The following is a 19,790-nucleotide window of genomic DNA, read 5'->3' as shown; positions in this document are numbered from 1 at the left end:
GTTGTAGAAAGCCAAACCAGTACTGAAACGAAAATAAGCAGAGGTAATGGTATATATATAAGAGTATATCGTCGATCTGAAAAGGGAGGTAAGAGATGAATCTCTACGACCGATAACAGAGAACCTATGAAATAGACCCCGTAGAAGGAGATCATTGAATTCAAATAGGCAATACTCTCCTCACATCCCTCTGACATTCACTGCACGCTGAGAGGAAAACCGGGCTCCAACCTGCTGCGCAGCGCATATCAACGTAGAATCTAGCACAAACTTACTTCACCACCTCCATAGGAGGCAAAGTTTGTAAAACTGATTTGTGGGTGTGGTGAGGGGTGTATTTGTAGGCATTTTGAGGTTTGGGAAACTTTGCCCCTCCTGGTAGGAATGTATATCCCATACGTCACTAGCTCTCATGGACTCTTGCTAATTGCATGAAAGAAAAGCAAACAACCATAGCCCAGTAATGTAGAGACGAAGGCAAGAGGAAATGTGTTGGTTGCACTTACAAGAAGGGAAGCACCTCCAGGTGCAGTAACAACAGACTGGGACTTCGAAGCAGCCCAGCTGACTGTGAGAATGAACAGCCTGCTCAATACCATTGTTAGCCTCTTCTATGGCAATTTACCACCAAAAACTGGGTATGGGTGTACCCAGGTACACACAAGCCCAAAAGGGGGCACTTCCTAATACTAAATCTAAAAACAATAATAACTATAAAATACAAATAGAAATACATTTTTATGTTAAAACCAAGTCAATTTCAACTGCTGTTTGCATATGTTAACTTCTTAGCAATAAGTCATTTTCTAATTATTTGCAACATCACTTGAGATTTAAATACACATATCAATCTGGTGTACCCTGGTTTAATAATGAGTTTATGGCGCTATGGTGCTAAGAGCTATACGTTTGCCCTGGGAATATATATATATATATATACCTGTATGTGTTATTATGAATAGGTCAATATTCTATTATGTATGGGAGGCAACAATAAGATGTAGTTGGTTTTTACTATTTTATGTTTTTATATTTACTTTATATTTTTTAAATGTGTGTGTGTATGTATATATATATATATATACATATATATGTGTGTGTGTGTGTTTTACTTTGCTGTTTGCATAAGCCTGATGATATGTACATGTACTAAGATATGGTCTATTTTGGTGGCTTAGCCCATTACTCTGTAAACCATATGTTTTTCTCCAATTTGTTTCTTTCTCTAATTTGGTTCTCATCTGTGAGGTCATTGTTTACCTCTGTATCCATGACTACTAACTACCTGTGAATACTCACAGATGGGATCAGTTAATTATTAGACCCATCATAGAATGTTTGTTGCCCTATATATAGCAAGTGTATTTTTAATGTCTCTATCATAGCCTGAGGAAACAGCCACTTCTAGGCTGAGAAATGCGTCGCTTTGGAATAAAGATTACTTTAATTATACACTTGCTTCATTATCACTTTATATCAGTCTGTATGGTGTTTAACACTAATACATCACTGGTTTAGCCTATAGCTGCTTGCTGGTGTTCACAGTCAGCTGGGTGGCTGCGAAGTCCCAGTCTGTTGTTACTGCACCTGGAGGTGCTTCCCTTCTTGTAAGTGCAACCAACACATTTCCTCTTGCCTTTGTCTCTACATTACTGGGCTATGGTTGTTTGCTTTTTGTGTTCACATAGGTGCTAAGAAGGCTTCCCCAAGGGATTTTTGACTGTACATCATTGCTGGTTCTATACAGTGAGCTTGACCACTGCGTAGTTCCAGTCTGCCCCATTAGCACCGTTGGGTGCTTCACCTTTGTGAGTATAATTTGACATCTTGCATCATTATCCTACTGTGTTGGTGGTACTAGGCCATGGTGGCGCCTCTATTCTTTTTTCTATAGACTACTCTGTGAAAAGCATAACTGGGCTAACAGAAGTTGCACCCAGGTGGTAAATCGCCATAGAACAGGCTAACAATGGTATTGAGCCAGTTGTTTGTTCCTGTGATTCTCTGTGTGTGTGTGTGTGTGTGTGTGTGTGTGTGTGTGTGTGTATATATATATATATATATATATATATATTATTTTTTTAGTACACAATACAAGGTATTGATCTAAAAAAAAACAAAAAAAACTTTTTCACAAGCTTTGGGTTTCTCACTGAAATTTGCATACTGCTTTTATTTGGTTTTTTTTTTCTCTCCCTCTTTAAACATGTTGATGTTTTATTTAACCAAACAAAATGTAAACTAAATGGTGTTTAAAGGGAGATAAAGCAATACGGAAAATATATACTAGACCTAATGATGTATTCAAAGTAAAGATTAGCTTTAGAATAATACGTACGTGGTTTTTTTTTTTTTTTTTTTTTTTTACAATTGTATCAGTTGTTTAAAGGGACACTAAACCCAAATGTTTTATTTGTTCATGATTCAGATAGAGCATGCAATTTTAAGCAACTTTCTAATTTACTCATATTATCAATTTTTCTTCGTTCTCTTGCTATCTTTATTTAAAAAGCAGGAATGTAAAGCTTAAAGGGACAGTCAACACTTCATTTAACATGATTTGATATTGAAAATAAAAAAACGGAGATCCGCCTGCACTATACCCCTCCTGCCTTGCCGCCTTGCTTCTGTCCTAATTAGCGTCGCTAACTACTATAATAGGCGGTAAATATGGCAGCCGAACTCCCCCCACCGTTACGTAGCTGCCTTCTTATTCATCTGATAAACAAATCAGAATCCAGTCCTAGGACAGAAATTGCACGCTCATTTTTTTGGCGACATACATTTCCCACCAAAATGTTTCCATTATAAGCTCCGCCCCCAGCTCATTCAGTGTTCTCTGTCAACACTTAGAGAAATTTCATGAAGCATTATTTTATGAATCCATTTTCTTTTTTATAAACTTTCGCTCTGTTTCCCATTCTCTGAAGCCTGTTATATATATCATATATAGGAGCATAGTTATATATTTGCAGAATTAATTTATTTTATTTGTTTTTTTCAAATTTTGATTTTTTTGCATTTATGTCTCAAACTGAACCTGCCTCTGATGTTACCATAGGATTTGAGCTGCCTGAACACGTATTTACCAAAGCTAAGTATATTTGTTGTATTAAAGCTGATCTAAATTTTTCAGCTTTATTATGTGACTCTTGTTTTTGACAAATTGTTAAATGCTGATAATATATCTATGAGTACAAATACACCCACTGTTATTCTATCTCATTCTAATGTACATAAAATCTTACATGTCTGCAGAAATGCTATCGCTGCAGCTATAGAGAAGGCAATGACTGGTATTTTGCATTCAAATAAACGTAAAAGGGTTTTTGCAACATTTTCCTAAACCTAGTGAATAAAGTTCTGACCTTCAACATACTGATGTATCCTCTACTGATGGTGTTTCCTCTGATTCAGAATATATTTGTTCTCTCTTAAAGGAAGTTTTGTTTACTTTGGGTATTGAATCTAAACCTCCTGATGATAAGCTAGTAATTGTCTAAATTCTGTATTTAAGTCTACTGTTATTACTCCTGAAGTATTTCCTATTCCTGACGCTATCTCTAATGTGATTGCTAAAGAATGGTCTAAGCCTGGTACCTCTTTTAACCCTTCTTCTATGTTTAAGAAATTGAATTCTTTACCTGTAGCCATTTTAGAACTTTGGGAAACAGTTCCTAAAGTTGATGGGGGCAATTTTCACCCTTGCCAGACATACTACTATTCCAATGGAAGACAGAATTTATTTTAAGGATCCTTTAGATAGGAAGTTTATAACTTATCTAAGAAGGGCATATCTTCATAATGGATATTTTCTTAGACCTGTTATATCTAGGGCTGATGTTGCTGTTGCTTTTTCTTTTTGGTTGGACAGTTTAGCACAGCAGTTGTCTTCAGATTCTGAATTATCTAACATTATTGTTTTACTTCAACATACAAATCATTTTATTTATTATGCTATATTTGATGTTATTAAGATCAATGTCAAATCCATATCTTTAGCCATTCTAACTAGAAGGGCTTTATGGCTTAATCTTGGAATGCTGACATGGTGTCTAGATTATTATCTCCACTGTTACTGGGGGGATAAGGGAGTCTTTCTGCCTCAAGTCAAGAAATCTAAGGGTAATTTTTAAGCTCCCAATCATTTTCGTTCCTTTCGTCAGAATAGAGAACGGAAAACCACTTCTTCCCCTAAGGCTTATGGCTCTAATTGGAGACCATCTCCGAACTGGAATAAATCCAAGCCTTGTAAGAAACCAAATCCTGCCCCTAAACCTACATGAAGGTGCGGCCCTCAAGCCAGTTTTTCTGGTAAGGGGCAGACTAAGCTATTTCAAAGAATTTGGTCAGACTCTGTGCAAAATAAGTGGATTCAGAATATAATTTCTCAGGGGTATCGAATAGGATTCAGAATAAGTCTTCCTTTGGGAAGACAAGCATTACCAATTTGTCGCTCTTCTGTTTGGCCTTGCAGCAGCACCAAGAATATTCCTAATAGTTGTAGGTGCCCTTCTATCTGTAATCAGAGAGCTGGGTATTGCTGTGTTTCCTTATTTGGACGATATCTTGGTACTAGTTCAATAGATTTCTAGATAGATTCAGTGTCCGAGTCTATCCTTAACAGAAAAGAGACGTTTGAGATTGGTTTCAGCTTGTCTAAACCTAAAGACTGAGACTGAAGTCTTTTATCATTCCCTTCAGTAGCTATGTGCATGGGAGTTGTAGGTCTCATGATTGCAGCATCGGACACAATCCTTACTTTCATGTAATTAGCAAGAGTCCATGAGCTAGTGACGTATGGGATATTCCATGAGCTAGTGACGTATGGGATATACATTCCTACCAGGAGGGGCAAAGTTTCCCAAACCTCAAAATGCCTATAAATACACCCCTCACCACACCCAGAAATCAGTTTTACAAACTTTGCCTCCCTTGGAGGTGGTGAAGTAAGTTTGTGCTAGATTCTACGTTGATATGCGTTTCCGATCTAGAGTTGGCTGGAGTAATTGTGCCAGTTCCAGTTCTGGAACAGGGGCTGGGTTTTTACTCAAATCTATTCATCGTGCCAAAGAAGGAGAATTCCTTCAGACTAGTTCTGGATTTAAAAATATTGAATCGTTATGTAAGGATACCAACATTCAAAATGGTAACTATAAGGACTATTCTACCTTTTGTTCAGCAAGGGCATTATATGTCCACAATAGATTTGCAGGATGCATATCTGCATATTCCGATTCATCCAGATCACTATCAGTTTCAGAGATTCTCTTTTCTAGACAAGCATTACCAATTTGTGGCTCTGCCACTCGGCCTAGCAACAGCTCCAAGGATTTTTACAAAGGTTCTCGGTGCCCTGCTATCTGTAATCAGAGAACAGTGTATTGTGGTATTTCCTTATTTGGACGATATCTTGGTACTTGCTCAGTCTTCACATTTAGCAGAATCTCATACGAATCAACTTATATCGTTTCTTCAAGAGCATGGTTGGAGGATCAATTTACCCAAAAGTTCATTGATTCCTCAGGCAAGGGTAACCTTTTTAGGTTTCCAGATAGATTCAGTGTCCATGGCTCTGTCTCTAACGGACAAAAGACGTCTGAAGTTGGTTTCAGCCTGTCGACACATTCAGTCTCAATCATTCCCTTCGGTAGCCTTATGCATGGAAATTCTTTTGTTCTTCCATCCTGGACTGTGATCTCAACAGATACGAGTCTGACAGGTTGGGGAGCTGTATGGAGGTCTCTGACAGCGCAGGGATCCTCAGGCGGAGGCAGTGGATGCATTTTTACTTCCTTGGAAGTATCATCCTGCCTATATCTTTCCGCCTCTAGTTCTTCTTCCAAGAGTGATCTCCAAGATTCTAAAGGAGCGTTTGTTTGTTCTGCTGGTGGCTCCAGCATGGCCTCACAGGTTTTGGTATGCGGATCTTGTTTGGATGGCTACTTGCCAACCTTGGACTCTTCCGTTAAGACCAGACCTTCTTTCGCAAGGTCCTTTTTTCCATCAGGATCTCAAATCATTAAATTTGAAGGTATGGAGATTGAATGCTTGATTCTCAGTCATAGAGGTTTCTCTGACTCCGTAATTAATACTATGTTGCAGGCTCGTAAATCTGTGTCTAGGAAGATATATTATCGAGTCTGGAAGACTTACATTGCTTGGTGTTCTTCTCATCATTTTTCTTGGCATTCTTTTAGAATTCCTTGAATTTTACAGTTTCTCCAGGATGGTCTGGATAAAGGCTTGTCTGCAAGTTCCTTGAAAGGACAAATTTCTGCTCTCTCTGTGCTGTTTCACAGAAAGATTGCTAATCTTCCTGATATTCATTGTTTTGTACAGGCTTTGGTTCGTATTAAACTTGTCATTAAGTCAATTTCTCCTCCTTGGAGTTTGAATTTGGTTTTGAGGGCTCTTCAAGCTCCTCCGTTTGAACCTATGCATTCGCTGGATATTAAATTACTTTCTTGGAAAGTTTTGTTTCTTTTGGCCATCTCTTCTGCTAGAAGAGTTTCTGAATTATCTGCTCTTTCTTGTGAGTCTCCTTTTCTGATTTTTCATCAGGATAAGGCGGTGTTGCGAACTTCATTTAAATTTTTACCTAAGGTTGTGAATTCTAACAACATTAGTAGAGAAATTGTGGTTCCTTCATTATGTCCTAATCCTAAGAATTCTAAGGAAAGATCGTTGCATTCTTTGGATGTAGTTAGAGCTTTTAAATATTATGTTGAAGCTACTAAAGATTTCCGAAAGACTTCTAGTCTATTTGTTTTCTTTTCCGGTTCCAGGAAAGGCCAGAAGGCCTCTGCCGTTTCTCTGGCATCTTGGTTAAAGTCTTTGATTCATCATGCTTATGTTGAGTCGGGTAAAACTCCGCCTCAAAGAATTACAGCTCATTCTACTAGGTCAGTTTCTACTTCCTGGGCGTTTAGGAATGAAGCTTCAGTTGATCAAATTTGCAAAGCAGCTACTTGGTCTTCTTTGCATACTTTTACTAAATTCTACCATTTTGATGTTTTTTCTTCTTCTGAAGCAGTTTTTGGTAGAAAAGTACTTCATGCAGCTGTTTCAGTTTGATTCTTCTGCTTATAGTTTCAATCAATTTGTTTCACTTTTTTGGGTTGTGGATTATTTTTCAGCGGAATTGGCTGTCTTTATTTTATCCCTCCCTCTCTAGTGACTCTTGCGTGGAAGTTCCACATCTTGGGTATTTATATCCCATACGTCACTAGCTCATGGATTCTTGCTAATTGCATGAAAGAAAACATAATTTATGTAAGAACTTACCTGATAAATTCATTTCTTTCATATTAGCAAGAGTCCATGAGGCCCACCCTTTTTATGGTGGTTATGTTTTTTTTTGTATAAAGCACAATTATTCCAATTCCTTATTTTTTATGCTTTTGCACTTTTTTCTTATAACCCCACTTCTTGGCTATTCGTTAAACTGATTTGTGGGTGTAGTGAGGGGTGTATTTATAGGCATTTTGAGGTTTGGGAAACTTTGCCTCTCCTGGTAGGAATGTATATCCCATACGTCACTAGCTCATGGACTCTTGCTAATATGAAATAAATGAATTTATCAGGTAAGTTCTTACATAAATTATGTTTTTTGCTTGTTTTCATATGAGACCTCTACAGCTTTGCATGTGGCACCAATGATGCAGGGATTATACTCAGATATCACAACTGATATACTTAAATCCCAACACTCAACTCTTTCTGACTTAGTGGTTAAACCATCACCTTATTGTTCAAGGGGCCTCCTTTGTTCGTCCTTCCTCGTCTGTGATCACAACAGATGCACGTCTCACAGGTTGGGCGCTGTTTGGGGTCTCTGTCAGAACAAGGAGTTTGGAATCCTCGAGAGGCGAGGTTACCAATCTATATCTTAGAAATCTGTGCTATTTTCAGAGCTCTTCAGGCTTGGCCTCTATTAAAGATAGAAGCTTGTATTCGGTTTCAAACAGACAATGTCACGACAGTGGCATATGTCAATCATCAAGGGGGACTCACAGTCCTCTAGCAATGAAAGAAGTACCTCTAATACTTTCTTGGTGGAATCCAACTTTTGCCTAATCATTGCGATTCATATTCCAGGTATAGACAATTGGGAAGCGGATTATCTCAGCCATCAAACTTTACATCCGGGGGAGTCGTCTCTCCATCCAGATGTGTTCTATCAGATTGTGCAGATGTGGGGTCTTCCGGAAATAGATCTGATGGCCTTTTATCTAAACAAGTATTTTCCCAGATACCTCTCCAGGGAATTGATGGATGCTCTAGCAGTTCCCTGGTTTTTACCAACCTGCTTACATCTCAAAGATCATAATGGAACAATCTTATGTGTTTCTGATAGCACCAGCATGGCCTCACAGGTTCTGATATGTGGACCTTGTCCGAATGTCCAGTTGCCAACCTTGTTCACTTCCTCTAAGACCAGACCTTCTGTCTCAAGGCCTGTTTTTCCATCAGGATCTCAAATCTCTAAATTTGAAGGCATGGAAATTGAACGCTTAGTCCTTAGTCATAGAGGTTTATCTGACTCTGTAATTAACACTATGATACAGACTTGTAAGCCTGTTTCAAGGAAAATATATCACAAGGTTTTGAAAACCTATATTTCATGGTGTTCCACTCATGATTATTCTTAGCATTCTTTTATAATTCCTAGGATTGTAGAGTTTCTTCAGGATGGTTTGGATAAAGGTTTGGCTGCCAATACTTTGAAAAGACAAATCTCTGCTCTTTCTGTTTTATTTCACAGAAAGATTGCTAATCTTCCTGACGTTCACTGTTTCATACAGGCTTTGACTTGCATCAAACCTGTTATTAAATCTATCTCTCCTCTTTGGAGTCTAAATGTGGTATTAAAGACTCTGCAGGCTCATCCTAATCCTAAGAATACTCTTGAAAGGTCTTTACATTCTTTGGATGTGGTAAGAGCTTTGAAATATTATATTTAGGCTACTTAAGATTTCAGAAAGACTTCTAGTCTATTTGTTATTTTTTCTGGTTCCAGAAAAGGTCAGAAAGCCTCTGCTATTTCTTTGGTATCTTGGTTGACTGAGTCACAAATTTTATTTAGAGGCGGGGCAGTCTCCGCCTCAGAGAATAACAGCTCATTCTACAAGATCAGTTGCCACATCTTGGGTTTTCAAGAATGAAGCTTCAGTTGATCAAATTTGCAAAGCAGCCACTTGGTCTTCTTTGCATACCTTTACTAAATATTTCCATTTTGATGTTTTTGCTTCTTCGGAAGCCGCTTTTGGTAGAAAGGTTCTTCAGGCAGCTGTCTTAGTTTGATTCTAGTGCCTATGAATTAAGTTTTTTGAATTTTTAAGAAAACTTAATTTTTTTTTTGGATTTAATTTCTCAGCGGAAAAAGCTATTTTTATTTTATCCCTCCCTTTCTAGTGACTTGTGGACTTCCACATCTTGGGTATTATTTCCTATACGTCACTAGCTCATGGACTCTCACCACCTATATGAAAGAAAACATAATTTATGTAAGAACTTACCTGATAAATTCATACATATCAGCAGAGGTAAGGGTATAAGTGTATATTGTCAATCTATAAAGGAAGGCAGCAGATGAATCCCTGCAACCGATTTACAGAGAGCCTTATGAAAAGCTTTCCCATAGGCGAAAAACATGGTATCATCAGGCAATACTCCCTTCACATCCCTCAGACAAACACTGCATTTAGAGAGGAACTGGGCTTCAATATGCTTAGAAGCGCCTTTCACTGACGAAATCAGCCCACCATGCTTCATCACCTCCTAAGGAGGCAAAGTTTGTAAACCTGAGGTATGAGTGAGGTGGGAGGTGTATTTATAGGCATTTGAGGTTTGGGAAACTTTGCCCCCTCCTTGTAGGAATGTATAGCCCGTACGTCACTAGCTCATGGACTCTTGCCACCATGAAAGAAATTAATTTATCAGGTAAGTTCTTACATAAATTATGTTTTTCGTCTAATGTACTTTTCAACATACTAATAGTTCACAATCTTTTTATCAGGATTATACTTGTCTATGCAAAATGTCTTATAAATTACAGGGAGGGTGGAGCTATGATCTGCCTGTTGGGAAATTAAATTTGAGCTATGTCCTAAAATACCATTAATACAATTATATTTGAGAAGTATCAGGATTGATCAACACTGTCAAAGAAGTAGGACAACCATAACATTCAGTATATTACACTAAATATTCACATGTTAAAGGGGCAGTAAAGTCCAAGTTAAATTGCAATTTCTTACTTAGAACATGCAATTTTAAACAACTTTCCAATTTACTTCTTTTATCAAATTATCCTTGTTCTTCTTGTATCCTTTATTGAAGAGTAGACATAGGCTCACAGGTTTAGGAACGTGCACTTGTATTTATCACTCTATGGCAGCAGTTATACGTTGTTGCATCACAGGGATGCTCATGAGCTCCTTTGAGCCCACCATAGGATTACTTTTTAAGAAAGGATGTCAAATTAACAAAGCAAATTTGAAAATAGAAGTAAATTGGAAAGTTGTTTAAAGTTACATGTTCTTTATAAGCAATAAAAGTTTAATTTTGCAATTTTGTCCCTTTTAAAGAAGCACTTTAGTGAGAATTTAAATGCATTTCAATTTTGAATAGACTGTTGCTTTCCCATATATGTGGGAAATTGTGAGTTACTAGGTAATGAATTTTGAAGGTCAAAAATAGTTATTGGTGTTGAGTAGCAAGAAATTGTGGTATGGAACCACCTCTAATATGTGTGTGCTTTCAAGATTTTAGAATACTCGTTGCTCATATGAAAGTCATTTTTTATAGAAATGCTTAAAATTATTATATCAAAAGGTATCTAATTTTATAAGCCAGTATAGTAAAAGCTATTGGATCATGGAAGTGTCAACTTATAACATGAGATAGACCCCTGCTAAAGTAAACATTTATATTGTACAGAACTGTCATATATTTTCAGTGCACACGTTTTTTTAGTAATAGATGTAATGTTCTCTATCTATCAATGATCTATCTATCTATCTGACTTATCATCCACCATTAGTGCAATAATTTTGATTTATTTTCTCTTTGTTCAGGGACCGACACAGAGGCATGTGCAGATAATCATGGAAAAATTACTGAGGACTGTAAACCGGACTGTTATTTCCATGGGGCGAGATTCAGAGCTCATAGTAAGTGACTTTAATGCAAATCATTTTACACAATTAAGCTGTTCCTTTGAACAGTTTGTCTTAATATATATTGTTTCAAAATTACAAATATGTTTTTATGGCTATGCTTATTTTTTTAAGTAGGTTCAAAATCACAAGTGTGAAAAAGTCAAAGAATTAAGCATTTTGATAAGTGCAAAATGGTGTTATATCATCTCACCCTAGTAGCTGTCACCTATATATTCTGTCCCATTTTAAAGGAGATTAAACAGAAAATGAAAGCTTGAAACTCACTTAGGTGGGTATAAGACCCATCTCACTCCTGTCACATACATGTTTTAGATGTATACATTCTGCCCGTTGTCCATAAAAAAAGTAGTACAGTATAGCAAAATAAGTTATTGACATTTGGAGGCAGATTCAGATGTAATTTATGAACAATGGGAAAATCCATATTTTTTTGGTGTACCCTAAATTTGATATAACTAAGTCCTTATTGTCGTAATTATTTCCCCGCTTATTAGGAGGCAGTACAATAGATGGTCTTTCACTTTACATTTTTTATTTTTAACCTACCATATTATTTTTTTAAATAATATGCACAAGATTATTTAACTATCCCATTCACAATATTTAATTGGGGCTGTTGTCTTACGTTAGGTTCTTTTTATGTTAGGGACAGTATACCCTATTTTTTTTATTTTTAATCTGTTCCCAATGATTAATTTTGATTAATTTTACCTGCTGAGTGTATTAAATTGGTTACAAATTATTTAATTACCATTATTGCAGCATTTTAAATAGTTGATTTTGGCTGAAGTACCCCAATCTATACTGAAAGTTTCTATACTTAAAGAGACAGCATATACCAATTTTCATTTAACTCCCTGTAATAGACACTACTATAAAGAATAATGTGCACAGATACTGATATAAAAATCCAGTATAAAATTGTTTAAAAACTTACTTAGAAGCTCCCAGTTTAGCACTGTTGAAAAGATTAACTGGAACAACCACTGCAAAATGGTTCTATAGCAAAAAAAAAAAAAACCCTCCCCCTTTCTCTGCATATGAGAAGACCCTTTACACAAACAGAAGCAAGCTGGAGTAGGTATATGTCGGTATTCTCCTAAAACTTTGGGGCTTGGTTAGGAGTCTGAAAATCAGTGCAATGTTATTTAAAAATAAGCAAAACTATACATTTAAAAAAAAAAAAAAAAAAAAAGCTTTATGTGCTATATAAATGGATCATCTACAAAACATTTATGCAAAGAAAAATCTAGTGTATAATGTCCCTTTAAGAATTGGCTATAGAGAAGCTGTGTAAACATAGCCAGCAGAAGAAATTACACTCCCACACGGAGTTAGGAGAGATAAGTAACAACATGTTCATTTCCATCTGTTTTCTCTAAGTATTTGAATTTGGTATACAAACATAGATAAGCTAAGGAAGCATTTGTTTGTACAGAAAGTGATACAATAAGATCATCTGATTTCCCTCCAAAAACAAGCTATTTTAATTGGTGGCGTTTTCAAAGAACAAAAAGAAAGAAAGCTATTTCATATACTAAATTAAACCTAAAAGATTGATTTCGCACACATTTTATACACTGCAGCTAGTATAACAAGTCATTGGAACTACACTAAGAGAAAAACAATTATACAGTATACTGTCTCTTTAAACCACTTCTCTTCCCCCCCTCTCTCTCACTGCGTGTGTGTGCGCTGGGGAGCTAATCCAGGTCATCATAAATGTGTAGCTGCCATTCCCAAGGCAGAGCATGCTGTGATCTGAGATATCATCGCAGGAAATGCAGCATGTCTGCAGAAAGAATATGATACATGCAGGAACTGTTAGCATTTTCATTTTACAACACTGCTCCATTTCAGGCTGTTCTCTTTTAAACAGAGCTATGCTCTGGCTGCACTGTGTAAGTTTTTTATTTTTTGTTAACTGGCTCTCTCAATCCCGCCCCCTAAACTTTCCCAGTCTGCAAATCTGTGACTTGTGAATAGAAGAAGTTCTTCTGAGAACTGAACCTTTTTAGTACTACATTTCTACCTTGTGATGTTAGACCAAATGAAAACTAAAAATGTATTCAGGAGACATTTTAGAAATGTAAAAAAATGTATTTGTTTTTTGTCTGCCGCTAATTAGCAATACAATGTTCAGCTGCAACACTATATTATAAAGTTATTGCAATTGAACTGGTGATTTAGTGTAAATGCATTTTTCACTATAAAAACCTAATCTCAGAAAGTGTAGAAAATGTCTGCCTCGTGGGCTGGCATTTACTGTGTTCAGCTCAGGAATCGAATTGCAAAGTGCTACAGTGCAGGCTTTATCGATGTGTATAACCCCTTTACTGAGGTTGAACTTGTTGAAGGCAAAAAGAATTGTCATATTAAAGTGTTGTAGCAAATTACAGTATTTCACCAATGCATTTATTTTGTCTCTTTTTAACAGCGTAATTTAGTATAGAGGCACAGATCCGTGGCATTGGAGGTGTAATACTGTGTGCTGTAACCATCCTTTGACCTGTTTGAAATGCCCATAATTTTGCTGATTTAACTTTCCATTTGCAGTGGTTGCACCAGTCAGGAATATTTTTATTTATATATTGTACAGTATTTTTATTTGATATTTTTGGTAGAGATGAGGGTAAAGCTTTTCATTCCCTGGATTATTGCACTAAAAAGTAATTTAAATGCAGTTAAACAGTATTTTTTTTCTTATGGTGTCATTGGTTTGTAAAATTGAAACAGAACTCATTTTACTTGCAAAATATGTTTATGGATAAATTCCTAGTTTGTATGATAAATTGCAAAGCGGTTTTCATTGCCAGACATTATTAAAGCAAGCACTACATTTAAATGGCGGTTTCTATGGAATGCAATTTTAAACAACTTTCCAATTTAATTTTATCTCCAATTTTGCTTTGTTCTCTTGGTATTCTTAGTTGAAAGCTAAACCTAGAAGGTTCATATGCTAATTTCTTAGACCTTGAATACTGCCTCTAATCTGAAGGCATTTTGACCACTAGAGGGCATTAGTTAATGTGTTTCATATAGATAACATTGAGCTCATGCACGTGAAGTTACCCTGGAGTGAGCACTGATTGGCTAAAATGCAAGTCTGTCAAAAGAACTGAAATAAGGGGGCAGTTTGCAGAAGCATAGATACAAGGTAATCACAGAGGTAAAAAGTGTATTTCTATAACAGTGTTGGTTATGCAAAACTGAGGAATGGGTAATAAAGGGATTATCTTTCTTTTTAAACACAAATTCTGGTGTTGACTGTCCCTTTAATAAAGGTAATTATTAGAAATATTTGCCATTACAATATTGATTCTCAGCTGCTGTGTAACACATCTGAAACACTTTTAAGTTCATAGGACATTCCGGATTAATTTTTGAGACCTGAGACAAACCTATTACTTACTATAATGCAGTGCGATATAGGGGCCGATTTATCATGGCCCAAATGGGGCCGTGCCGCCGGAAACAGGAGTTAAGAAGCAGAGGTCTTAAGACCGCTGCTCCTTAACTCATACGCCTACTCTGAGGTGGTGGACAGCAATCCGCCCGATCGAATATGATCGGGTTTATTGACACCCCCTGCTAGCGGCCGATTGGCCGCAAATCTGCAGGGGGTAGCATTGCACAAGCAGTTCACCAGAACTGCTTGTGCAATGATAAATGCCGACAGCATATGCTGTCAGCATTTATCAATGTCTGGCGGACATAATCGCTACAGCGGATCATGTCGGCCAGACAATTGATAAATCGGCCCCATAGGATCACGTTTAGCGGATCACATTTACATTTAAAAAGTTAATATCAAAAGAAAGATGTTGTCAACATTTTGAAGAAAGCAGTAGATGTAATTGAGCATGGAATCGAAATATTTAAGTTCAATTCGGAATATAGTATACTGACAAATGTGGTAATGTTTTATTTAGTGCGTTATCACCCACCCAGTGGGCTTTGACACCTTTGTTTATTGAAATTACCTGGTTAATAATCACCACTGTAAAAGGACCTGGTACTCAAAAATGTTCTCTTATCTTTACGAATGAGCAACATTTAAACAATTTCATTGCCTATATAAATAACAAGAACAAACTGCTTATATTTAAATTGAAAATAACATACCAGTATCAGTTGTTCACTTCTTACTAATGCTCAATAAAAATTAACAAGGAGTTCCTAATAACAGGAAGTATCTATAAGCCAATCGGCATTAGTAAGGAAGTACACCTCCGAAAAGCTGTATTAGTTTCAGGTTTAATATAAACATCTTTTATATCATAAACAAATTCAGTATGCTTAGATGTTGCTTTTCCATAGAGTAGACAGATTTATTTTCAGTACAGTATCCCTTCAACACAAAATCTATAACTTAAATGACTAGTTTGATTCAAAATACAACTTTTCTGGATTATGTAATTCTACCCTGATCACCCTCAATTATATTTAAAAAAAATGTATTATATATATATACTATGTGTATGTGTGTGTGTATATGTATATATATATATATATATATATATATATATATATATATATATACATATATATATATATATATATATATATATATACATATATATATATATATATATATATATATATATATATATATATATATTTGACATTAGAAAAACAGTGATGGGTGCATTAGTGATCTCGTATATATTAGTGTAATATGTTATGTTTATCAGACTGTGTTGTCATTGAAGGGCAATGTTTTATACTTTTTTGGTTTTACATAATTGAGTGCTTAGCTTATTTCCTTTTCCAAAAGTTGAACCTACCACATTCAAAACACAAGCTTAAACGTTTTTTTGGTGTTGGCATTATTAGCCATTTTTAACGTTAACATTTTCACGTGAAATATGCCCCTGTATACAAGATAGTTGAAATTGCACTGATTATAAATATGCAAAATTGTGCATGTAGAGCTGGGTTCCACTAATAAATCTCCTATTCCTTTTTTTTATTTTTTGAGACAGGAATTGAACAGCGTAGTACAAGAGGCTTTATAGAGCGCCGTCTGTACATTTCAGGAAATTAAGCAGCGCTTTTCCATTTCATTTACTATCACACTTTTAACATGAAATTATTGTAATTGGAAATGAAAATTATAATAAATGTTTTAAATTTATTTTTGAACATACATTCAGGAGTAAACCATCAAAACTAATCTTGTGTGGATGTTTACAACTATGTTTGTATAGGTTTACTGCTATGGAAATGTATTAACCCCTTAATGACCGAGGACGTGCAGGGTACGTCCTCAGAAAAAAGGCAGTTAACGCCTGAGGACGTACCCTGCACGTCCTCGGTGTGGAAAGCAGCTGGAAGCGATCCTGCTCGCTTCCAGCTGCTTTCCGGTTATTGCAGTGATGCCTCGATATGGAGGCATCCTGCAATAACCTTAGATGGCCATCCGATGCAGAGAGAGCCACTCTGTGGCCCTCTCTGCACCGGACATCGATGGCCGGTATCGTTGGTGGGTGGGAGCCGGTGTGGGAGGTGGGTGGCGGCCATCGATGGCCCTGGTCATGTGGAGGGGGGCGGGATCGTGGGCGTGGAAGCCCGGGCGCGCGCGCGGGCACAGGGACCGGGTGGGAACCGCTGCACTACAGAAAAAAATGTGTCCCAAAATGAAAGTGGGACCAGTAATTTTAAAAAGAAAAACCTTAGGCTTTATTTAGGTGGTGGGGGTTGGTCCGTGGGGGGGGGGGGGGAAGCTACACTACAGAAAAAAAATAAAAAATAAAAAAAAAATAAACATTTGATTGTGCAAACTGGGTACTGGCAGACAGCTGCCAGTACCCAAGATGGCCCCCAATAAGGCAGAGGGGGAGGCTTAGAGAGCTGTTTTGGGGGGGATCAGGGAGGTTGGGGGCTAAGGGGGGGATCCTAAACACAGCATATGTAAATATGCTTTTTTTTTTTTTTTTCTTTTTTAAAAAAAAAAATCTTTTATTTTAGTACTGGCAGACTTTCTGCCAGTACTTAAGATGGCGGGGACAATAGTGGGGTGGGGGAGGGAAGGGAGCTGTTTGGGAGGGATCAGGGGGTGGGATGTGTCAGGTGGGAGGCTGAACTCTACACTAAAGCTAAAATTAACCCTGCAAGCTCCCTACACACTACCTAATTAACCCCTTCACTGCTAGCCATAATACACATGTGATGCGCAGCAGCATTTAGCGACTTTCTAATTACCAAAAAGCAACGCCAAAGTCATATATGTCTGCTATTTCTGAACAAAGGGCATCCCAGAGAAGCATTTACAACCATTTGTGCCATAATTGCACAAGCTGTTTGTAAATAATTTCAGTGAGAAACCTAAAATTGTGAAAAAATTTACGTTTTTTTTAATTTGATCGCATTTGGCTGTGAAATGGTGCCATGAAATATACCAAAATGGGCCTAGATCAATACTTGGGGTTGTCTACTACACTACACTAAAGCTAAAATTAACCCTAGAAGCTCCCTACATGCTCCCTAATTAACCCCTTCACTGCTGGGCATAATACACGTATTTTGCGCAGGGGCATTTAGCAGCCTTCTAATTACCAAAAAGCAAAGCCAAAGCCATATATGTCTGCTATTTCTGAACAAAGGGGATCCCAGAGAAGCATTTACAACCATTTATGCTATAATTGCATAAGTTGTTTGTAAATAATTTTAGTGAGAAACCTAAAGTTTGTGAAAATATTTGTGAAAAAGTGAACAATTTTTTTTATTTGATCGCATTTGGTGGTGAAATGGTGGCATGAAATATACCAAAATGGGCCTAGATCAATACTTTGGGATGTCTTCTAAAAAAAAATATATACATGTCAATGGATATTCAGGGATTCCTGAAAGATATTAGTGTTCCAATGTAACTAGCGCTACTTTTGAAAAAAAGTGGTTTGGAAATAGCAAAGTGCTACTTGTATTTATGGCCCTATAACTTGCAAAAAAAGCAAAGAACATGTAAACATTGGGTATTTCTAATCTCAGGACAAAATTTAGAAACTATTTAGCATGGGTGTTTTTTGGTGGTTGTAGATGTGTAACAGATTTTGGGGGTCAAAGTTAGAAAAAATGTGTTTTTTTCCATTTTTTCCTCATATTTTATAATGTTTTTTATAGTAAATTATAAGATATGATGAAAATTATGGTATCTTTTGAAAGTCAATTTAATGGCGAGAAAAACGGTATATAATATATGTGGTTACAGTAAATGAGTAAGAGGAAAATTACAGCTAAACACAAACACCGCAAAAATGTAAAAATAGCCTTGGTCCCAAACGGACAGAAAATGGAAAAGTGCTGCGGTCATTAAGGGGTTAAACAATGTATTGATTTCCTTACTTTATACACTACATGTTTTATGACATTTGTTATACTAGACCTATATATTTAGTATTATTCAGCTTGAGGGATCTTATGTATTGTTTCATTTGATCTATTTGTAGTTTACAAGCACTATAAGTTGTAATTTTTTTAGCCTGTGCGGCTTACTTTGTTTAAAGAACCACTCAATTCAGTAGAATTGCATAATTAACAAGTGTGTAATAAAAAGACAATGATTTTACACCTACTCTGAATTTGAGTAGAACTTTTTTTTTTCTCTCACAAATTTTATTTTTTTCTCACATTTTTCGGCCCCCTGTATCATGTGACAGACATCTGCCAATCACAGACTAGTATACATATACCCTGTGAGCTTGTGCACATGCTCAGTAAGCGCTTGTTCCCCAGAAATTGTTCATAAAAAAAAAAAAAAACCTGCAAAATTTGATAATGGAAGTTAATTGGAAAGTGTCATAAAACTGAATGTTCTATCTGAATCATAAAAGTTTATTTTGGCATGTGTCCCTTTAAGTAAAATATTTTATGAAAATGTGTTACACATTAAAACAAACAAATTGAATTTGTATGTTAAAGGGACATTAAACACGAAATACATGCTAGATAGAATGATGCATTCAAAGAAAAGATTAGTCCATGACTAACATGTAGATGTATTTTTTAAAGTTTCATTAGTTGTTTAAAAAGTGACAAAATAAGTGTAAAGTTTTAGTGTCTATAAAACACTGGGAGCTGCCATGTTGTAACTTGTGTTACCTTCTCTGCTGTGGCCAATTAGGGTCAGTTATAAATAGGTCATTAGAGTGTGCAGCCAATGGTTGTGCTGGATTTAACAGTGTTCTGCACTTCCATTTCTAAAAGGAACTGAAAAGCTCACAATTTCAGAATGGAATTACAGGCAAAGAGGACAAAATAAATAATGAAAGTATATTGCAGAGTTGTTTTATTATATACAATTTATCATTTTATATTACCATCCCAAAGTGTTTAATGTCCCTTTAAAATGTAAGTTCTGAAACTAGTAGTTTCCTTGTTCATAAAGCATTTGCTTCTGTATACATATAAAAAAGCATCATCAATCTTTAGTGTTAAATTTAAAAAAAATGTTGATTTGTTTAAAGTATTTTGAGGATTTGGCAATATTTATTTTGTTACTTTAAGACATAAAAGGATGAATTGTGCAATATAAACATATGTATCTTTAATTAAAAACATTAAAAAATACAGTAATATTTCCCCAAATTCCCTCCCAGCAAATTA

At 36.2% G+C, this 19,790-nt stretch overlaps 1 protein-coding gene across 1 annotated transcript in view; it reads left to right on the top strand.

The window, feature by feature from the left end:
• The window catches only part of DOCK1 (dedicator of cytokinesis 1), an 827,740-nt gene that overhangs the window by 390,240 nt on the left and 417,710 nt on the right, over positions 1 to 19,790 (top strand). Inside the window, exon 27 of the mRNA XM_053692513.1 lies at positions 11,082 to 11,177. Within this exon, the coding sequence (XP_053548488.1) occupies positions 11,082 to 11,177 (96 nt within the window). The remainder of the gene's footprint in view (positions 1 to 11,081; positions 11,178 to 19,790) is intronic.

This window comes from Bombina bombina, chromosome 9, assembly GCF_027579735.1.
Source record: "Bombina bombina isolate aBomBom1 chromosome 9, aBomBom1.pri, whole genome shotgun sequence".
Taxonomy (NCBI): Eukaryota; Metazoa; Chordata; class Amphibia; order Anura; family Bombinatoridae; genus Bombina; species Bombina bombina.
The sequence above is the reverse complement of the archived record's forward strand: the minus strand, read 5'-3'. Positions and strand labels throughout refer to the sequence as shown.